At 54.4% G+C, this 22,082-nt stretch overlaps 2 protein-coding genes across 2 annotated transcripts in view; one reads left to right on the top strand and one right to left on the bottom strand.

The window, feature by feature from the left end:
• Positions 1–3,874, top strand: part of ATP6V1F (ATPase H+ transporting V1 subunit F) — a 70,135-nt gene extending 66,261 nt beyond the window's left edge. Inside the window, exon 3 of the mRNA XM_063308190.1 lies at positions 3,856–3,874. The gene's annotated coding sequence lies outside the window, so the exon portion shown is untranslated. The remainder of the gene's footprint in view (positions 1–3,855) is intronic.
• KCP (kielin cysteine rich BMP regulator) overlaps positions 1–22,082 on the bottom strand; it is a 61,785-nt gene that overhangs the window by 1,060 nt on the left and 38,643 nt on the right. Inside the window, exons 31-50 of the mRNA XM_063308784.1 lie at positions 20,910–20,992; positions 19,613–19,786; positions 18,360–18,539; positions 17,455–17,725; positions 17,182–17,264; positions 16,152–16,319; positions 15,816–15,909; positions 14,833–15,006; positions 14,348–14,430; positions 12,727–12,847; positions 11,600–11,682; positions 10,654–10,753; positions 9,582–9,670; positions 8,522–8,624; positions 4,453–4,595; positions 4,044–4,216; positions 2,870–2,981; positions 2,646–2,747; positions 1,884–2,048; positions 167–473 (exon numbers count right to left, since the gene is read on the bottom strand). Of these exons, the coding sequence (XP_063164854.1) occupies positions 167–473; positions 1,884–2,048; positions 2,646–2,747; positions 2,870–2,981; positions 4,044–4,216; positions 4,453–4,595; positions 8,522–8,624; positions 9,582–9,670; positions 10,654–10,753; positions 11,600–11,682; positions 12,727–12,847; positions 14,348–14,430; positions 14,833–15,006; positions 15,816–15,909; positions 16,152–16,319; positions 17,182–17,264; positions 17,455–17,725; positions 18,360–18,539; positions 19,613–19,786; positions 20,910–20,992 (2,808 nt within the window). The remainder of the gene's footprint in view (positions 1–166; positions 474–1,883; positions 2,049–2,645; positions 2,748–2,869; positions 2,982–4,043; positions 4,217–4,452; positions 4,596–8,521; positions 8,625–9,581; positions 9,671–10,653; positions 10,754–11,599; positions 11,683–12,726; positions 12,848–14,347; positions 14,431–14,832; positions 15,007–15,815; positions 15,910–16,151; positions 16,320–17,181; positions 17,265–17,454; positions 17,726–18,359; positions 18,540–19,612; positions 19,787–20,909; positions 20,993–22,082) is intronic.

Below are 22,082 nucleotides of genomic sequence, written 5' to 3'. Positions count from 1 at the left end.
CTCCAGAGAGGGAATTGGTTTGGCCTTCTCCCCCCAACATCTAACGCTCCTCCCACCGCCTGCCCCCCCGACTCTCGTCCCCGCTGCATCTCCTGGGGTGCCACCCCATTTTCCTTTGGCCCCCAGCGCTGCCTTCCCCAGAGCTGAGCAGCGCCCACGTTCTCACCGCAGAGGGTAGCTGAGCGCCACTGGAGTGCCAAGCCAGCGTGGCGGCACTGGCTGGCGTAGGCCTCCAGGACCTCGCAGAGGCAGTCGTCACTGTTGGCGGCCCCGCAGGCGCAGAGGTCGTACACGCAGGAGGCAAAAAAGGGCTCCGGGGACACCACGGCGTGGCAGCGCTCGAACGGGGGCGACTTCAGCACCTTGCAACGGGCATTGGCCTCTTTGCGGGAGCGGTACCCAGACTCCTTGCAGGGGTCTGCGTCCAGCCCGTCGACGCAGCGATCCGGCCCTGCAGCGTTGGCACCGGCCACCTGGCAGAAAGTGACACACGCTCTGCAAAAGCCCCCCTCCTCCGCTGGGCTGTGAGAACGGAGCAACTGCCTGGCATGGGATTAATGCCTTGGGGACGAAGGGCTGTTCGAGATGAACAGATGTGCTTTGCGGACTTTATGGATCGGGGAGGGTTGCCAGAAAGAGGAACGTGCCGGGGCAGTGCCCCTTTACGTGCCACTATAAATCTTGAGTGGGAACCGACACGGCGAGTCTCTCAGGGCACAGTCGCTCTTGCAACTGATCAGGGTCCAGACCTGCATTTCTCAACTGCACCAACTTTAAGTTGTGTGGACTTCAACTCCCAGAATTCCCCAGCCTGGGAATTCTGGAAGTTGAGGACCACATATCTTAAAAAGTACCAAGGCTGAGAAACGCTGGTCTAGACCGTACAAAAACACATCGTTCATCTTCTCGTTTTTCAGATTGCAAAAACATTTCAGCAACAGGTAAGGGCTGAATTAGCCTTATATTGATATTTCACGGATCTCATTTTTCTCTCTCTTCGTTTCTTTTTCTTCTTCGTGTTCAGTTTACCTTAATCACTCTAAGATGCTGTATGTGGCTTTTTTCTTTTTACTGTACAGTCACTGAGGTATCTCTGCTCTTCATTCTTCTTCCTATTTCACCCATCCTTCTCTTTCTCTCTCTCTATATATATATACATACATACATACATACAGGTAGTCCTCAAATTACAACCACAATTGGGACTGGAACTCTGGTTGCTAGGTGATTCAGTTGTTAAGTGAGGCATCATGTGACCGCCCCCAATCTTATGACCTTTTTGCCATGGTTGTTAAGCAAATCCGGCTTCCCTCATTGATTTTGCTCGTTGGAAGCTGGTTGGGAAGGTTGCAAATGGTGATCACACGACCCTGGGATGCTGCAACTGTCGCAAATACATGCTGGGTTGCCAAGCGCCTGAATTTTGATCATGGGACTGCAGGGAACCTGTGATGGTCGTAAGTGCGAGGACCGGTCACAAGCCATTCTTTTCAGTGCCGTTGTAACTTTGAACGGTCGCTAAGTGAATGATCTTAAGTCGAGGACTACCTGTACACACACATACATTGTTTGCGTCAGGCCCTAGAAATCCAATAGAACACACACCCACACACCCACAAACACACACACCCACACGCTCGCTCTCTTTCTCCTATAAATATAGAAATATATATATAAAAAGCCTCTTAGTGCTTATGCTCTCCTTCTGTATTCCTGATTCTTTTCCTTCTTCCCTCTCTTGGCTGGGTTCTTCCTGGTATTAGTGCACAAATTCTAAGTCCTTTGGGGCAGAAAATGGCTCTCACAGCTCCCTTGGCGGGTGGTGGCTCTGGCTACTGGTCTTCGGTGTCCTTCCACCGCCTCCCCATCTCTCTGTGACTCACCTTCCAGCTGTTGCCAAAGGCGGCTTCCGACAGGCTCAGCTGCCCCGACCGCATCCGCAGATCGTCCTGGGGGTAGCTGTTGAAGTTGCCACAAAGTCCGCACAGGTGCCCTTTGTAAGTGCCGGGCACGCTGACTTCTAGGTGTGAGCGGCCATTCCAGAGCACCTGCAGAAAAGCCAAGGCAGAAGCGGTCTTCCAACATCTGGAGCACAAGGGAGTGGATTTACTCACCGTTGTCCCACAGGGCAGGACTAGAACTGGTGGGTGCAAAGTCCAAGGAAAGAGTTTCCGGCTAGTCGTTCCTGGCTGTGTGAGCTGTGGGCCGGTGGAACAGGCTGCCATATGATGTGGTGAGTTCTGCTTTGCCAGAGGTCTTCCAACAGAAGATAACGCTCTGGTGGATCCTGCCCAGGGGCTGGACTACATGGCCTGAAAGGAATCTTCCAATTCTACGATTCTACATCAATGTGGTTACCTTTAGAATCCCCCCCCCCATTTCTACTTCCTTTCCTACTCTCTCCCGCAGGTGAGCCTGCCACGAAACAAAGCCAAGCAGATGGCTTGGACAGTGAAACATGGGTGACCCTTGGGTGGTGGTGGGGATCAGAGGACACCAGCTACCATGATGGGAATGGTCCTGGGGGGGCCCTTGGAAGCCTTCTGCTGGATTTCCTGGTTCAGCCCACAGCCTGCTGCCACCATTCCCTTTGGAAGACCCTCCCAGTGCTACTTGTTGAGGTGAGGGCGTCTCCTCCCTGGTACCTTGATGCCAATGTTGGTGTTCAGCAGCAGGGTGCTGCCCTTTCGCTCCACAGAGAGGTGGGGCTCCTTCAGGAAGGGGAGGGCCACCGTCTGGGAGTCTACCTGGAAATGGAGAGAAGCATCACTGTCGAGGAGCTGGATCCAGCCAGCTGCCCTCTTGCGGAACAGCCCTGAACCCTGAGCTTGGGGGCTGATGCCAGCCACTGGCCCTTCGTCCTCCTCACCACAACCACATGGTCCTGCAGCAGCTGCACCATGGTGTCCCCGATCAGCACAGCCACCTCCTTGGTCCAGGACACACCCGGGCGGCCGCGATCGTCGTTGGTCACGTGGATGCTGCAGGGGAGGGGGGAATAATTCCTGAGTGACTTTGGGCACCAGATCTCGGAAAGGTTATTTGTCCTCCTTGCAAGTCAGGTGGCATCCAAACATCTTGGCATGTTGCACGACAGTCTCACTTATTTTTATTGGTTACTTCCTTATTGGTTCGATTTATAACCTGTCTTTCCTTCAAGGGCACTCTCTCCTCCTATTTTTCCCTGACGCAACAAAATTGCGAGGTGGTGTCGGCTGAGAGGGGACTGGTCCAATGTCACCCCAGGAACTTCTGTGGCTAAGGGGGGACTTGAACCCGGATCGCCCCACTCCTGCTCCAACCCGACCCTGCTGGTCTACAGACGCTAATGTTGCACTCTTTCACCCTCCACCCCTTACCATTTTGAGAACCCCTCTGCTTCAAGAGCAGGCGGTACCCACATGCACATGGCTCCCGCGAGCCCCTTCTCCCCTTTCTGGCTTGGTCCTCTCAGCACCTGCCCCGAAGCTACATAGGGAGCAGACAGAGGACCCCAGCCTGCAATGGCCAGATGTCTCCGAGCAGGCTGGCTGGAAACTAACTGCGGAACTTCTGTTAAGTAATTCAATGCAGAAAAGCCAAGATGCCATTATGAAAGAATTCCAGCAACTGTTGACATTGTGGAAGGAACGCTGTGTAAGTCTACTACGTCCAAAAATCAGGAATCTGGCAGCACCTTATTGAAAGGCGTCAGCTTTCGTGAGCCACAGGTCGCTCCTCCAGAAGCATGGAGCAGTTTTGCTGATGCTATAAAATTTGTTAGTCAGCAAAGATGCTACCAGAGTCTGGATTTTTAGCCACAGCATGAGAAAGAAACTCAAAAGAATCCTGCTGTGATTTGGTTTGGCAGAAGAGGGGGCAGAGAGACCCCCCCACTTATTCTATCCTGCGACCAATCAAGAGTATTCCTGGAATCCCTGCCGTGCTGGCCTACCTCGAAGGGCTGATGTCTGGCAGGAAGAACGAGCCCGTTCTCCCCCTACCCCAGGGGGAGCAACCTGGGCTTGGCACTGAAGAGCAGGCTTGGAGAGGAGGGGGCTCACCTGAAGTCCCCCCCGTTGCAATCCTGGGCCAGGACGTACGTGCAGCCTCCCTGGAAGTGGACCATTTTGCCGTCGAAAGTCTGGTAGTGGGGGTCACCAAAGGCCACGCAGGTGGCGGGATGCGGGACGCAGCGGGGGCAGCATACCCCGGGGATCAGGGCCGGAGTCTCATCCTGTAGCAAGGGGCAGGCCGGGAGGGTCACAGCTGTTTCTTCCCCCTCCCCAAACTGACCCCTGCCCCAGAGACACCCCCCCAACCGAGGAGAACAGCCTTGGGCCGAGTCAGGCTGCCCTCCTGGCAATCCTCCGGCTGGGAGCCAAGTAGCAACTCCCTTCCCGCTTGGACTGGACGGAGCCCCAGTTTGGGCCGGGCTCTGCCTGATCCCCCGGCCCTCTCCCTCCGACTCACAGCGGCGCAGGTGGAGGGGGGGCAGCGCTTCCGGCGACAGTGCACCTGGCCGGACACGCAGGCGCAGGAGGTGCATTCGTCCACCTGCCAGTGCTGCTTGGAGTGGAACAGCTGGCCCAGCTGCGAGCAGCTCCTGCTGGGATCTGGGCAAAGAGACGGACGGGGGCGGGGGGAGAAGAAGGCGGTCTTCTCTTGCAAATGTGCTGACGCAGCTTCTGGATTCCCACCCAAGCCTCACCCTGGAGAGATTCCTTGTGGGAACCCATTCGCTTACTTCCAAGTGCAAATGTATGGGCTGAGCCCAGCAGATGAGCGTTCTTTTCCTTTTGGCAAAAGGGTGAGAGTGGGAGCTCTCAGCAGGGGAGGAGCTGGCCCCCGTCCAGCAAAAATGGCCCAAAGTGGGTGGACGAAATTTGGTAGCAAAACTGCCTACCACAGTTCAGGATCCCGCTTACAGGTAGTCCTCGACTTACAACCACAATGGGGACTGGAATTTTCATCGTAAGTCGTCGTGGTCGGACTTCCGGTGGGAATGGCGTTTTGAACAGAGTCTCTTTGCAAATTAGCTTCGCAAGCAGACCTGGCAGCTGGCGTTTTAGGGCTCAGGCAGGTTCCCCTGGAGCCCAAAAGTGTTCCCTGGATAAAGGGGAACCCTAGGAATTACCCCGTGTCCTCCGATGGCCGATCATAGTCAGAGATCGTAAATGGGGTTTACAGATCGAGTGGTGAATGGTCAGCTGGGAGGTGGGAGTGTCATCCCTTCCCAAGCCGTGCTGCAGCCGTTTAAATGGATCACCCCGTTTCTTAATGCACCATTTTGTTTGCCTTTTCTTTGTTTAAGAGAGGCTTTTTCCAACACAGAGATGAGATTTTTCTTGGTAACTTTTACATTATTTCTGAAACTTAACTGTTGAGCATTTGAACTTGGTTTTGTACTTTATGTTTTGGGCAAAAAAGGACCGAAAGCTGAACTGTGGATTTATTTTATAGAAGCAAAGGACTATATTTTAATTGGCGGTATTTTTACTGTCTCCTATTTGGGATTTAACAAATCTATCCTGTTGGAATCTGAACTTTCATGGCTATCGTGGGAAAGTGAGCGTTGTTGCTTTTTTCTTAACGGGTTAATTGCATACTTCCCATAAACGCCTCTAGTGACAAGGCTTTCGCGTTTACATACACCTACAGTGGAAGACTGGATTATTAAATTAATGGATTTGGCCCAAATGGCGAAGCTCACAGCTTTAATAAGAGAGAATACTGTCTCCGGATTCGTCTCTACTTAGCAACCACTTTTAGACTACTTGCTTGTGATGGAAAAAAATGAAGCTTTAATTGTGGGTTTTAGTGACTAAATGGTTTGCTTTATAGAAATAATATTCATATGGTTTAATTACTGGTAGGAGATTATATTTTAAACTGTATTTATATCTGTATTGGAGAAGCCGGAAACCATCTTTCGTTTCCTCACTTTTATAGTTTTTTCTTTTCTCTTTAGCTCTATCTTCTATCTTTCCTATATTTTCTACTTTGCATTTTAACTATGTATTTTGAAATTGAATCAAGTTCTTATTAAAAGAAAACATGCAAAATGCATTCAAATCTGCTTCATGAGTTGAAATAAATAAGGAAGCCTTGCTAATGTTTTCTTTCTGCCAATAGCATTCAACAATATTTCAGATATTGTCCAGTGTCATTCACGTTCCAAGCTTTTGCTAAAACAAATAAAATGCACATTTGGAATTGAAAAAAAAAAGATTTGGTTGTATTGGCTAATTTTAACCACCAGAGGGAACTAATCATGGCTTCTAAGAGACCAGCTCGTCGTGGTTCTGATGGGGAGATGATGAGAAATATGATTGATGAAATGTCTAATACCTTTAAACAATCTTTTGATGCCTTTGAGAAGAAAATGGAAAATAGATCTATCTATCTATCTATCTATCTATCTATCTATCCATCCATCCATCCAATTTGTCACCGCCCATCTCCTCCGACCAGATATTCTGACTTTGAGAAAAAGATTGAACATCAGATGGAGGAAGCTGCTGGAGAGGTGAAATAAGTAACAGACCGAGTGGAGGTGTTAGAAAAGAAGATGGATAATATTGAGCAAGAGAGAGAAGAAGACCTTGCTAAGATGGCCCTGTTAGAACTTAGGGACATGGAGTTCTGTCTGAGTTCCTGAGGTGAAAGGGGAGAACATTGTTGAAAAAAATCCTATCATTTATGGTGGCTTGTGGAAAAGCTAAGAAATTCTGGAATCAAATAAGTTATTATTATTATTCAAAAGATTCTTAGAGTGGACTTACAATTGAAACCGGAGCTGTTTCTCTTGGGCTTGATGGACCAACAGCTTGAGAAGCAACATGGAACTCTGTTCTTACACATGACAACAGCAGCAAGACTCTTACATGCTCAGAGAGGGAAGGATGCACAAATTCCCTCAACGAAGGACTGGATGATCAAGCTAATGGAATTGGCGCAAGCGGCTAAACCGACAGCACTGATAGGAGAAAATACCGTAGCTGGATTTGTTTCTGTCTGGATCTTTTGGAATATTTGCTTGTAACGGAAAAAGATGAAGTTCTGATTTTGGGTTTTGACGATTAAATGGTTGGATTTTCGAGAAATAATGTTACTGAATGTTTAATTAATAGCAAGAGATTAACTTTTTCATATGCTTTTATATCTGGGATGAAGAAGGTCGGAAGTCACCTGTCTTTTATACTTTTCTATCTGTTCTTGCATTGTTTTAGTTTTTCTTGTTTCTTTTTTAGACTTGTATTCTATCTGTTCTATATTCTGTATTTTGTGTTTTAATTAGATCTTGAAAATTAACGGAGCTTTAAAAAAGAGTAAGTTGTTGCGGTCATAAGTCGAATCACCACATGACTGGACCTGATTTTACAACCGTTTTTATGGTGGTCATTAAGCAAATCACTGTGGTCGTTAAGTGAATCCAGCTTCCCTAGTGGGCATTTTTTACTGGAAAACGGCAAAAAACGTTGCAAAATGTGATTATGTGACACTGCAACTGGTCATAAATGCGAGCTGGCTGCCAAGCGCCCAAAATGTGATCATGTGACTGCGGGGGGTGGTGCAACATTTTGCGACACTTGGAAGTGCTTCACAGGCCATAAACCACCCATTCCAAGGCCATCGCAACTTCCGACCATCATTAAATGAACAGTCGTAAGGTGAGGACTAACTGTAGTTGGCAAATGCTTGGGAGGAAGGGCTGGAAAAGGAGTGGGAGGTGAGCAATTTCCATTTCCACCTTGGCTCCCCCCACACAAACCTGTCCAGCCACAAAGGTATCAGCTGAGGGGGTCAAAAAAGTCAAGATGGTGGCCAAACCACAAGACTGAAGCCCTGTCCCATTTCACGGGTTGCAATGCTTGTCAAAAGGGGCTACCAGTGCTTTGCTCACAGGGTTGTGGCTGCCATCTTGACTTTTTTGACCCTCTGTGGATCCTGCCCCTCTTCTGGAGATCATCGTGTGATCTGGAGCACCCGGCTAAGCAGGACTGGCCACTTCGCCATACAACAGTCCTGTAAGGTAGATCAGCATAAGCACCCCAATTGTGGGAATGGATGCAGGCAGAGAGGGAGGGGCCTACTTTGGCCCCTCGACTACCATTGGCACGAGAGCTTGAAAACAGGGACTTGCTGTAAGCTAAGAATCTGAGCTGTCTCCCCACTCTGCTGCATAACTTTTAGCCAGCAAGGGAATTCATGTCCTCAAATTGCTTGCTTCATGTCCTAACATTAATACAGCAGCAAAACAAAGGAAGTCATTTATGAAACCTGGATGATGATCTTATACAGCAGGGTTCCTCAACCTTGGCAGCTCTAAGCTGTGCGGACTTCAACACCCAGAATTCCCCAGCCAGCAAAGCTGATCGTGGTTTACAGAAGAGCTGCTTTCTATGGCACACAAAGCTGGCACCCCAAGAACAGAACTTCCCTGCAAGACCCCTGCCCTGCCTTCGGTTAAATGGGTCTGATACTTGGATGCCCTGAACAGGAACGCCCCTTTCTTGCTGTGCGTGCTTTATTTTCTTACCTTGGCATTCTGCGCAGCACTGCCCAGGCACCCGCACCTCCACCAGGCCATCCTGGCACGACAAGGGCAGACATTCCTGGATGTGGCACTCAACGTGTCCCAGCTGAACACCAAACAAGGGAGCCCACATTAGATCCCGAAGTTGTGCGTCTGAGAGGCACCCGCCTCAGAACTGTGTGGCTCCCCAGCACGCTCTTCCCCTCTAAACATCTCTGGGGGTATGAATGATGAAAAAGCAGCTCCCTAGAAATGCCAGCTATTAAAGGCACACCGAAATGCAATTCTAAACCATTGCTATGGCCCAGATCTCAGTGTGTGTTCTTGCAGGTGGGAGGCTGGCCCTGGAAACAAAGCTTCCTCATCCCTTTGCCACCCTACAAGTGATCAATTTTCACCCTCAGTCTTCCTTTTGGTAAAAGGGTAGAAGTAAAAACTAGGACGGAGGCAATCAGCATGAACTAGAAACATGCGGAACTGAGAAAGATGGCCAATACGGTTACTTGAGGGACCGTCTCACCCCTGTCACCTCGACCCGTCCCACCCGGTCATGCAGAGAGGGCCTGTTGCAGACCCCGTCGGTAAGAGAATTCCGTCTGGCGGGTTCCAGGAGGTGGGCCTTCTCGGCAGTGGCTCCCGCCCTCTGGAACATCCTTCCCCCGGAAGTGCGGCTAGCCCCCTCCCTTCTGGACTTCTGAAAACAGCTGAAAACCTGGTTTTGCCACCAGGCTTGGAGTGGGGAGAGGAAGAGCCATTCTTGGGGCTGGCTGGTTCTCTAGCCCTGCAGGGACCAGCCTTACCCCTTTATGGGCTGAATCTGATCTGCCCTTACTTGGATTTTATTGTATTTTGTATTTATTGAGTATTGGTATTATTTATAATTTTACTGAATTTTAAACTGTTTTTATTGTGAACCGCCCGGGGTCCCCCGTGTGGGGGAGATGGGCGGTGATAAAAATATTATAAATGAAATAAATAAAAATATCCTTGGCAATTATCGACTTCCCACTCATCAACTCACAGGCCGTGCCGGGTTTGGGTTGAAAGGGGTGCTAGTCCTTACGTTGCATGAGCAGGACACACAGCTGTCGGCACTGTCCTTCCAGGTCTCCCCGTCGGACACGCGCCGTCCGTCTGCCTCGATCGTGCATTCTGCAAAACGAAGGAACCAAACAGCTGACGTTCCCCTGGTTCGGATGAGGAAATCATCTGTTCAAGCAGGCCCAGCGGGGCGGCAGCAACCGGCCAGCCCTGATGGAGCTCTAAAAGTTCTGCAATGGGGGGCTCAGTCATTCTTGGGACGGGGACCCCTGGGACATCTCAGGGCTGTGGGCTGGACCAGGAGACCACATCCTAGAAAGAGGCCCATGAAAACCCACCTTGGCATCATGTCCCCAAACCACATGGATCTGTCCATGTTCTAACAATGAGCTGAGCTTAAAGGAGACCGTCTTGGAGCAGGTTGCATACAGGCAGTCTTCGACTTACGACCATTTGTTTAGCGACCATTTGGAGTTATGACAGCGCTGAAAAAAGTGACTTATGACCAGTCCTCACGCTTACGGCCACGGCAGAGTCCCTGTGGTCACGCAATCAAAATTTGGGTGCTTGGCAATCAGCATGTACTTGCAACAGTTACAGTCTCCTCGGGTTACTTGCTTGCCATTTGCGACCTTCCCAGCCAGCTTCCGACAAGCAAAGTCAATGGGGGAAGCCAGATTAACTTAATGACCTCTTGATTTGCTTAATGACCACAGTGATTTGCTTAATGACAGTGGCAAAAAAGGTTGTAAAATCAGGCATGACTCACTTAATGACCACCTCGCTTAGCAATGGAAGTTCCAGTCCCCATTGTGGTCCTAAGTCGAGGACTACCTGTATCTCTTTAGGGTTATCAGCCGGCAATTTTTACAATATTTATTTATGAATCAAACTTAGGGGGTTAGCTGTTGATGTTGACTTCTGATCTAGACCAGAAGTTGACTCTGAAGCACACTGGCTGGGGAATCCTGGGAGTTGAAATCTATGCATCTTATAGTTAAGGTTGAAAAACACTGTTTGGACCTTGGAGTTGCATCCCAGGTGAGCCCAGTCCACAGGAAGGGGAGGGGACATAAAGGGGAGAGATACGTCACCGTCACAGATTGGACAGCAGGAACCTGGCAGAGTGAAGTGCTCAGCGATGGGGCAGCTCAGCAGTGGGCATCCTTGGTGCACACAGACCCAGGTCAAATCCTATATGCAAAGAGGGCAATATCAGGACTGGCATGCATTGAAGGCAAGCTTGGGGGTCTCCTGACCAACTGCGGAAGGCTTATGGGGGCCCACCACTTTGGGGGCGAAAGAAGATTGTGACAGTCCGTGGTCAAGAAGAATGGAAAAGTAGCAATCTGAGACGCCAACTCCACCCCTGCCATGCCACCAACAGTTGTGGGTTGGCACCATCTGCCCCCAGAGACCCTTCCCTGGGCCCCCGTCTTTGCCCCCTGGTGCCTTGGGCTCACTCCTTCAAGAGAAGTGGCCAGTCTAAATGCGAATTGAATGGATCTGAGATCCTGATTTTCCCTTGGTTTTCATTGTCTTCTTTTTATTCTTATATTTAATCCTTAGCACTTCTAGCTGCAGAGGCTGCCCTGCGGGTTGGGTGGAGTAAACACCAAGAAAGGAATTAAATGCAAGGATAGGCGAATAGATGCCGGGCAGCTTGGATGCCTGGGATGGTTTCAAAGCAGCGCCAAATGCCCCATTGCGTGGCAGGGAGATGATTTAGGCTGTCTGAGGTGGGCAAGGAATGTTCCTTTGCAGACAGACGCTGTGAAAATTGGGGGGGGCAGCTTTGCTCCTGGCACCCTTGCAATGCCAACCTGGAGGGAGACCTCTGAGCAGCTCAACATGGGGGGGGGGGGATGGTGCCAGGAATGGATGGTAGTCCCACTCCACCCTTCCGGTGTTTGCTTATGTGGAAGGAGCGTGTTGGAAAACGGCTTCTCCTCTCAGGGTGACTGAGCCGCTGCTTCTCCGCCCCCCCCCCCGCAGGAACACTGTCCTTTGCCCCGGCGTCAGTCAGGGCCAGAGGCTCACCTGGCACATACAGGTGTAGCAGGGCGCCTGGGTGGCCTGGACCTCGTTGCCCACCAGGTCGGTGGTGCAGTTGCTGAGGGCTTCTGCAAAAGGAGAGGTGGCAGGAAGGGAAGAAGAAGAGGGGAGGGAAGGTTTCAGGACGCCTTTCTTTTCCCAAAGGAGGCATGTCCGTCCCCACCACAGCTACTGTTTCCCCAGAACTGCAGACGGAGATGGAGGATGAGGCCAAGTGACCTCGGGGTGCCCAAAGAGACTGGGTGAGGGTTGGAGGAGGGGCCTGGCCTCTACTCCAGGGCACCGAATCGACCTTCCGCTTCCCGGAACCCGCCCGGAGTGGCTGGCCTGGCCACCAGGAAGTCCGTATGGTGGTTTGCCCTCCTCTCCGCTGCTTTGGGCCCACCCTTGTCGAAGGGATCAGCATATCCAAGGGGCTTATGATCAGAGGGGTCCCTACAGTTGGGTGGGGTCAGATGATGGCAGCACCGTCACGACCCAAGCATGTTTCCCATGTGTGCTGCAACAGTGCAGTTTCAGAAAAGCACCTGATTCTGTGGTCCAGCGTTTCTCAACCTGGGCAACTTTAAGATGGGTGAGCTTCAACTCCCAGGAATGCTGGGAGTCGAAGTCCACCCATCTTAAACACTGCTGTGGATGCTTCAGCTTGTGGGTGCCTTGCTTCTGGTGCTGCCAGTAAGCAGGGAGGGGGGGTATTAGACTAGCCCCCTCCCCTGGATCCATTCGAGCTCTTCTTTTTATAGGTTCCTGAGGATTGGATGCAGTTGGCCAGGCCTAAAGGTGGCTGGGGCAGACTTTCATACAAAGCCGCGCAGGCTTTTCCTCCTGCAGACAAATCTTCCTCCACCTTCTGCCTTTCAGATGATGTGCTGGACTACGCTACCCATCCTCCAGGACCACAATGCTTGAGGGCTGCTGGGAACTGTAGTCCAAGATGCCCGGGGGTGTCCTGGCCAGGAGGGGCTGCTTTCCAAGCTCTTGCAAGTTTCCTTAAGGTGGAGATCGGACCTCCCCCCTTGAAAAGCCTTCCCTGGGGGAGTTCGGTCCACTGAACACCCAGATGGCTCCTCTTGACCCCCAACTCCACTCCTGCTTGCGGGGGGGAGACTCACGGGCACAGGCCGGGCAGCAGGCACCAGGCCCCGGGGGCTGGATCTGGTCCTGGGAGCAGTCCAGCAGGCTCGGGCACTGTTTGCGGTGGCATCGCAGGTGCTGATGGCCGTCAGACATTAGCTGGGAAGGGGAGCAGAAGCAGGGGGTCGCGTGTTCTGCCTTGCAGCTGGGCAGCAGGAGTGGGGGGGGGGTGCGGAGTGCCCTCAGAGGCTGCTGCAGGGAGGCCCTGGAGCCAAAGATGCAGCCCTCCCCCCCCCGGCTTTATTTCCTGTTTGTGGGGCTCCCTGCAACCCTTCCTACTCTCGGGCTGGTCCAGCCAAGTTTGCATCCCCCTCTCTTGAGGAAGCTCTGATGCCTTTCGCAGGTGCAAAGGAATCGTGGGGGTGGGGGTGGGCAGGAAGTGAAAAGCGGCTTGGCCTGAGGGTTAGGGTTAGGGTTAAGGTACCCACCCTGATCCTCAATGCAACTCTCTTTGGGGCAAGTGGATCTGCCCAGCCCTTGCTGGGAAGGAGATGCAATCCAGCCCAGGGGGAAGCGCATTCTCAGAAGGGCCTCTTTAACATGGGAAAACAAGACGGTCACTGTGAAAATGAGAAGCCGCCCTCCCACTTCCTTGAGTGCTTCGCACTGGAGGAATTCGGGCCCCTCAAAGGGATCTCTGTGTTACCCCTTTTTCACATGACGCAAACTGGGCCAGATGTTCCCCAGTGGGAAAAGGGTGCAAACACTTCTTCCATCTCTTCCCAGCTGCGAGAACTGGGCAGAGACAACCACCAGGGGGCAGCCGAGCATTAAGACTGCCTGGCATGGCTTGGCTGCCATCTACTGGCTGCCTGGAGTTGGGAGCCCAGATGTGGTCACTTTACAGGTAGGCCTTGCTGAATGACCACAACTGGGACCAGAACTCTGATTGCTAAGTGAAGCGGTCATTAAGCAAATCTGACCCAATTTTACGACCTTCTTTGCAATGGCCATTAAGCAAATCACTGCGGGCATTAAGCAAACCATGTGGTCGTTAGGCGAATCACGCGGTTCCCCATTGATTTTGCTTGCTAGAAGCTGGCCGGGAAGGTCGGAAATGGCAATCGTGTGACCACAGGATGCTGCAACAGTCATAAATGCGATCTGGTTGCCAAGCGCCCAAATTGTGATCATGTGACCATAGGGACATTGTGATGGTCATAAGTGTGAGAACCGGTTGTCAGTTATTTGTTTCAACACCGTTGTGAGCCTGAACCATCACCAAACAAATGATTGTTAAGTGAGGACTACCTGTAACTCCAGCTCACCGGACTACTGGCCTGATCCAGCAAGCCTGCTTCTACTCTATTGCTGGGGAGCCCTCCTGGACTCAAAGCACCTTGGCCCCCGGAGCTGCTGGGCTGGTGGGTGATCCTCTGCCCTCCCACTGAGGACGCCTGAGCACGTCCCCTCTTTCCAGCTCGTGGGGACAGGGTCAGCGAGCGCCACGACTAAGGGCTTTCCCTGAATGTGTTTGTTTGTTGGAAATGGCCTAGGTGGGGGGTGCCCAATACGGGATGGACGCCTGGCCTGTGGGGGGTGGGAATTTGCTGGGACCGGAGGAAGCCCCCCCCATTCCTCAAGGGAGGGAGGCTCTACCTGACAGGTGCAGATTTCGCAGGGGTCTTCTCCAGGCTGGAAACTCTCACCCGGCCCGTACTCGCGGCCCTTGTGACTGCAGTCTGGGGAAAGAAAGGAGAAGAATTGGGATGGGGAGAAGGAAGGACCTTGAGGAACAGGAGGAAGACCCGCAACCCAGAGAACGGTCAGATAAAAGAAAGCTGAGTCCGGGCCAGAACTGTAACCCGAGAAAGCACCTCAGACAAGACCCTCCCTGGTTCTCACGACGATAAAGGGAGGGTGCAGGACAGCATTTGGAAGGGACTCAGAGTTGCACAGTTGTCCCACGGGCTGTGATCAAACAGGTTTGGCGGGTTTCTGGAATAACCCAAAACCTGCAGAACCTGTTGCCCCATGGCCAAAGGGGAGCCAAGATGCCTAAAGCAGGAAGAAGGCCCCTTCCCTCCCTCCCCCCAGGACCCCTTGCCCGGCTCCTGCTGGGCCCCTTCTCACCAAGTCTGTACCTGCACACACCGGGCAGCACTCCCCTGGCACTCCCAGCTGAGCGGGGCAGGGGCTCACGCAGACAATCCGGGTGCAGGTTACCACGCCGTCCACGCACAGGCAGGCCTGGCAGGGCTCCGCGGGAGAAAACCAGCTGCTGCCGTCGGCCCGCTCCTGGCCCTTGTGCACACAACCTGTGGAAGGTGGGGGGCAGAGAGGGGTCAGGTCTGCCACAGGGGCTGCCCTTGCTCTTCGGGAGCTCCGTCTGCACCAGGCTGGGGGCTGCATTTCTTGTCTTTTGGGGGCCCAGCATTTAAGGGCTTTTCAAATGCAGTGAGGACTAGAAACTAAGCTCTGGAAAGATGCTGAATGGCCAGCCTGGAGAAAAGACAAGACTTGATGGCCCCTTTCAAGGCCATGAGGATGTTCCAGGCCTATTCTTCCTCATTCTGAAGTGCCAGGGTGCCCACAGGGCATGGTCAAAAAAATCAAGACGGGACCCGCAACATGACCGAAGCTCTGCCTGCTTTTTATGCGTGCCCAGATAAAAGCAGGCGGAGCTTCAATCACACTGCTGCAGCTGCTATCTTGACTTTTTTGTCCACGCCCTGTGGGCACCTGGCAGAGCTTGGAATAATGGATTCAAGTTGGTCAGGTTCTGAATGAAGATCCGAGCTTCCTCAGCGGAAGAGCAGTTGGATCGAGAGGCACTGTTTTCAAGGGGAGGCTGAACAATTTTCTCCTGGGGATACTTTGATTTGGATTCCTACTATCCTGTGCAGGGGGTTGGACTGGATGGCCTCAGGGTGCCTTCCAATTCTAGAGTTCTATAAGTGGCAGTCCCCTTTTTTCTGAGGATGCCTGATGAGGAAACCGCCCCCACACCTGCATCAGGGCTTGGGATGGTCTTAATCCCCTCCCTTGGCTAAGTTGGACAGGAGTGCTGTCAGCATGAGGGTACTCCCTGGTGTGGCCTCCAAGTTCCTCTTGGGCATTGTGGCACCTTTGCAACGGGGGCAGCAGATTCCTGGCTCTGTCACCGGGTGGGCACACATTGCAGGAGGACAGGCGATCACCTCGCAGTGGACGTTCCCGTCCTGCAACATGGAGAGGCAGGCAAGAACATCAGGGCCCCCCACCACGAAGATCCCTGGGTCTGTTCCATCCCCTCTTGCCCCCTCATTGTGGAGGGCTGGCACAGCCCATGTCCTGCCATCCTGAATGGCCACCCAGCCCAGAGGCCTGGGTTTCTGCCCGTGACACATGTGGAGACCATGGCCAGCCAACCTTCCCTGCTTCCCCTGGCGCCAGCCATGCCAACGGGCAGAGGGGAGCTCACCTGGCAGGTGCACCGGAGGCACGACTCGGGCTGGAAGGCCTGCCCATGGGCATAGCGCTCCCCTTCAAAGAAGCAGTCGTGGCACTGTGGGCAGCAGGGTCCTGGAGCCGGGTGGGAGCAGAGCGCAGCTTCGCAGGGCACCGGCTCACAAGAGGCTTCCCTGCCAGGCTGCCAGAGAGGGGGAGAAGAAGGGAACGGGGACAACGGGGCTGTGTCAAGAGGGGACCTCCCACCAAGGAGGGGACCAGCAGGAGGTCTTCTTGCCTCCACGGCCCTGCTCATCCCACGTGGGAGGCAAGGCCGACAGAAGAGTCCCAAGCAGAGGTGTCTGCTGGGTGAGGTCAAAAAAGTCAAGATGGCAGCCACAATGACAGGCGGCACTTTGCCCCTTCATGGCCACTCTCTTTTTATGACTGCACCCAGTGGACATCCCAGTCCCAAGGCTTGATTGGGCTACGGTTAGGTCCCCCATCCAGCACGCAGCCCCCTCCCAGGTCTTCATTTGCAGTCGCCTTTCCAGCAGTGACCCCCCCATTGCACCTGTCCCTGGTTTAACTTAGGGTCTGCTGGTTGCCAGCTGTGGCTTCCCACTGCCCTCTGACCCGTCCGCTGCTCACCCCCATTTCAGCCCAGCTCACGGTGGGGGCGGTCAGCCCAATCGCTCACGTCCTCCTTTTCTGCCTCCCCAAACATTCCTGTCTTGCTGTCCAGTGGAGACCTCAGCCTCTTGGCCCTGGGAAACCTTACAAAGGGTTTCCACCGAGCACAGCCCCCCCAGCCCCAAAAACATTTGTGCTGAGGACTGGAGAAGGCAAAGAGCCCTGCCTTTGGGTGGCATCTGCAGGGCACAAGGTGGCAGCCACAACGTGTAACCCAAATCGCCATCTTGACTTTTGACCCCCACAGGGTGGGGCTTTTAATGGTTATAGGTATCCTGCCCTTTTTGATCTTGCCCACTTGACTTTCTTGACCCCCCGGGAGAGGTGGGGTCCAGCTAGGAAATCACGGGGCCCAGACACTAGGGTCTTACCCCACAGGAGCACTGCTGGCAGGGGTCCAAAGGTGAGGGCCACTGGGAGCCTTCGGGGTACTCCTGGCCTGCATGCTGGCACACTGGGGGCAGGAGGAAAGGGGGGTGAGGCTCTCAAGGGCCAGACTTCAGGGTGCCCATCCCTCTTCTGGCCTGGCCCGCTTTCCGGCCCAAGGCGATGCGGCAGACCACCCCGCTCGGCTGCCTTGCTGCAAAATGTGTCCCTGGGTTTGGCTTGCAGGTGACGTCCCTGCCAGGCCAAGTTGTTCCTACCTGGGCACTGAGGGCAGCACTGGCCAGGCCTGCGACTGGTACTGGTACACGGTGCTGGTGGACACCCCACGGGGGCGCAGAGCACGTTGCCCCGCAGGCAGCGGCAGCGCTGGCAGGGGTCAGAGGGTGGCGTGAAGGCTTGTTGGTTGGTGTACTTCTGGCCCTCGTAAAGACAGCCATCGCAGAGGGGGCAGCAGATGGCCCTGGCTGGGGGCACAGGGTGGGTACACTGCTGCGGGCAAGGCTTTGGCTGGCAGGTCACCATTTCAGCCTGGGGAGAGAGAAGGCAAGGCAAGGAGGTGGCAAGGGGAGAGGCCCAAGGCTGGTGGGCTGCCCCCCGAGGGATTGCTCTTGGGGGCTGAGATCTGGCTTCAGCCTGGCACGCTGCCCCCTTGGCAGGCCAGAGTCAGAAAGAGAGTCAGGAGCAACGTCTGCAAAGGTGCCCCCGGACCACTTTTGCCCGCTCTTGAATGTCGCTCCTTCCCCGCCTGCTGAGCCTGGGCGTCCTTCTAAGATGGGAGACATGCCCAAATTTTAGTGCCACTCCTAGATCACTTAAGAGCTCCCTGGAAACCAGAAAAGATCCTGCCCCGTCCTACATTCCTGACACCATTTTCTCCTCTCTGCACTGCCTCCCTTGTCCTGAAGACCCACCACCCAAAAGATTTCCTCCCAGCGAGGAAGCGCCCGACCTGGTTTCCTACAGCCCTCCCCCCTCCCCACCATCAGAGGGCACAGCCACCCTCTGCCCCCAGCCTCATGCCCAAAGGCGCCGTTAACCCTGTCAGCAGTCGACGCAGCCCTTTCGGACCTGGCTCTTCCGACTTGTGCCCCCTGCAAGGGAGGCTGGGGGAACGGGGTGCCAGGAACCCGGGAGAGCCCTCGTCGGTCTGGCGCTCGCTCACCAGGCAAGTACACTCGTGGCATGCATCCTGGGGCGACGTGAATGCCTCCCCGCTCTTGTAGAGCTGCCCGTGGTGGCGGCAGGAGCCCGTGCATTTGGGGCAGCACTGGCCGGGTGGTGTGACGGGCTCCTGGCAGGGCGTGGGAGGACACGGCACGGGAGAGCACTTCACCGTGCCACGCTGCGGAAAAAGCGGGATAAGGCCCCTATTATTACTGACTCACAAACGTTTCCCAGAAGCATGGGCTGCACCCCCAAAGGCAAGGTTCTGCCCCCTAAGTTCCCGGGTCAGTTTGTACCACACCCTAAAGCGGGTCGCTGGATAAAGCCACTTCTGTGGCTGGCATACTCCACAAACGTCGTAATAACGACAGCAGCACCAAATATGCACCCGGATCTGTGATGTTTTAGACACGTGTGCAGGCAAAGTCAAATAGCTCCAGAGAAGAAAAGGGTTCCAGGGAGGCTTCACCGTCAATCATATTTAGGACAGGGCTCAGCAACGTGGTGCCCTGGTGCTAAGTCTACAACACCCCCAAAAGGTTTCCCTGGTTCCCAACGGGGGGGGGGGGGGGGAAATGAAGAAGGTTAAAAAATTGGGCCGTAATCTCAGAAGACTTTCAGAATGCAAGACGTTTTGGCATTCTTGCAGGAAACTTGTGAAATTTTGGGAGTGGAAACTGCTTGAAACCTGATAACAAGTCACATAAGTTACACAAATCCTGGGCTGCATTGGCTTGAAATTGAGAATAATTCCATTGCTGACGTTTTTGTAACCCCGTTCCCACCGTCTCAATAAATCTTGTTAAAGAGAACCCTGTGAGATTCTTGCTTGGAAAACAATTGCTTTGGGTGGCCGGCAGCTGCTGAGGAGTGGGAGAGATGACTGGGTTCTTCCTGCGGGGGCTCTTAAACCACACTTGGAGGCTGGTGCATGTAAGGAAGCACCGAGTTCAAGGCAGGTTGTCGGCTTCAACCAGGGAGGCCCCGATCCAGGTCTCCCCTCCACCGTGAAGCTCACAGGGTGGCCGTCGGCCTCACGTCGCCCAGCCCAACCCCTTGTCCAGGATTGGGGCTGGGATAAAGTTGAGGGACACCTTTGGCGTGACCCCCGAATCTTCAAAGGGTGGGGACGATGAATGCAACCAATAAACCATCAGATCAAGCGAAGCCTCCACCTGGGTCTGCGGCCGGGGAAAGGGGGGACCGCAACCCGGGGGGGCTTCTTTCTCCGGCCCAGCAAGCGCCCCTTACCAGGCAGGTGCAGCGGCTGCAGGGCTCCCGGGGGTCAGGAAAGCGCTCCCCCTCCTCGTGGTCTCGTCCGTGGAAGCTGCAGGCCCCGCAGGTGGGGCAGCCGCAGGGGTCGTGGGACGGGTGGGGGCAGAGGGGCGGGGGGCACGGCCGGGGCCTGCAGGAGACGTTGCCTCTCTGGGAAGAGGAAGAAAGAGGTGGAACAGGAAAAAAGAGATAGAAAGAAAGAAAAAACGGGGTGGGGGAGGTTTGGGGAGGGGGTCCAACTGGGCCATCCATGCCAGTCTTCAAAACCCTGAAAAAATAGCGAGTGGGGCCACCTGCGAGGAGGGGGAGACACAGAGACCTCCTCCTCCTCTGGCTTCCCCCCTCGACTGGCGGGGGGGAAGGCACCCCCCCACATCCATCCCTGAAACTCAGCCAACGATGCCAGGGCGCCGTGGGGGGTCTCGTGGGGCCTGCGGCTTGCCCACTCCTGCTCTGTGGCGATGCTCAGGGAGTCCTGCCCTCTCAGGGAGCTCAAAGCGGCTGCCAGGCTTCCTCCACAGAGAGGGGTCGGGCCCTCGCCCTCTTCACCCCCTCTAGGCAAGCGGAGGGGATAGGAAGCCCCGAGATCTCAGGGGCTCTGGGGAGGAGCACGAATTACCCCCACCCCACGCTGCATGGCAGAGAGAAGCCGCTGGGGCAGGATCCCCACAGCTGGGATGGGACCTGGTGGGTTCTGCTCTCCTGGAACCCCTGGAATGCCCCAGGTCTCCCAGCTCTTTATGCTGGCCTGCAGAGGGCTGGCCACACCACCCATTATCCACAGCTGGCACCATCAAGGACTGTGGGTGGGACGAGGAGCACCGCAGCTGCAGGGTTGGAGGAGGTCTCCCTTGAGAGGCCTGCCCTCTTGCCCAGGAGCAGCTGACCCTTTCGCACAACTCCCCCCCACCCCAGCATTCAGCATCGGACTTAAACAAAGCAGCCCCTTTCGAAGCCCCCAGGATTCCCCACAAACGCTGTTTCCTTTCTCCCTCCAGTCTTCCTCTCATTTTCCCAGCATGCTGCCTGGGGTCTCAGATGCTTGCTGGGGTTTCTACCTGCTTGGGCGAGGCACCCACAGGAGATCCACAGTGCTCCAGGCCCAGTTGTCCCTTGGGATGCAAACGTGAAGCCGGGCAGGAGAAGCTGGTCCCCCAGTCTGGCAACATCTTCGAAAAGCCACCCCAGCCTCGGGCTTCGCCCACTGATGCCAGGCTGCTTTGCCCCCCCACCTCCAGCCCCAGTAACCCAGCCCCCCCCCCACACTACTGACCAGGCACTGGCATTCCTCGCAGGGCTGGTGGTGGGAAGCAAAGCTGTCTCCCTCCCCGTAGTCCTGGCCCTGGAACCTGCAGCCTGGAGGGGGGAAAAGAGGCCACTCAGCACCGCAGCACAGGAACCCCTTCCGGCCCTTTACGAAGCCGTGTGCGAGTTCCCCTCCAGTGCCCCCCCCCCCGCTTCAGGCTCAGAAAAAGGGGTTTGATTGCACGGCTCGGCTCGTTAGTGGGTGGGAATGCTGGTGAAAGACTGGCGCCCTCAAAACCCCACGCAAGAAGGCCAGCTGGTCAGGGAGAAGGAGCTGGCAGCTCAGCTCTAGCTTTGGGGGGGGGGCTGAACAGAGGACGTTGGAGGGACTCCCCCTTTCCTATTGGCACATGCCAGGGACTCACTTAACGGTAGCCAAGACAGACAGCCGGGTTGCCTCCTCCTTTTTCCGGATTATGACAACCCCCGACCAAAGCAAGCCTTGGCAGACGCCCACCCTCTTCTTCTGTTGTTGGCCTTTCCCATGGAGGGAGGGAGGGAGGGAGGGAGGGAATTTCTTGCTCTAAATCCAGAGGATGGCATTCAAATGTCAGATTTGGGGGGGGGGGCTGTCTCAAAACATAGCCTGGCGGCTCCTGCCATGAGCAGGGGGTTGGGCTAGATGATCTCTGAGCTCCCTTCCAGCCCCAGGATTCGATCCAGAAAATGGATTTAACTGGTAACCAGGAGACATGAGCAGGATGATGTCATGGTCCTCCGTAAGAGCTATCCCTCTGCTTTCTCCAGCTTTGCCCCTGCTGGACTTCTTCTCCTGCAGCCCAGCTGGGAATCGGCTAATTCCAGGAACAAGAATTGGAGCTCTGATTCATGGGGCTTCTTGTCAAGAAGATCAAGGCCCCCAGCCCAGAATTCTACTTTCGACCAGGAAGCGACATATAGGCCACCCAGGGAGGAAAAGCTCTTGCCACTTCCTCTGCTGTTTTTGGTGCCGGGGGCTGGAAGCAGGGGCATCTGCTCCTGGCCACGATGATGCCAAACGGCCAAAAGAGGAGTCTGCATTGTCCTCACCCGCCCACCCCACTGATGCCAATGGCTGGGAGCTTGCCTCTGGTGTGAAGGGGGGGCACGCAAGGAATGGGGCTGGTTCCTCCTGGAGGAAGCCCCCAGTCTACGCCTGCGC

This window comes from Candoia aspera, chromosome 7 (genome assembly GCF_035149785.1).
Source record: "Candoia aspera isolate rCanAsp1 chromosome 7, rCanAsp1.hap2, whole genome shotgun sequence".
Taxonomy (NCBI): domain Eukaryota; kingdom Metazoa; phylum Chordata; class Lepidosauria; order Squamata; family Boidae; genus Candoia; species Candoia aspera.
The sequence above is the reverse complement of the archived record's forward strand: the minus strand, read 5'-3'. Positions and strand labels throughout refer to the sequence as shown.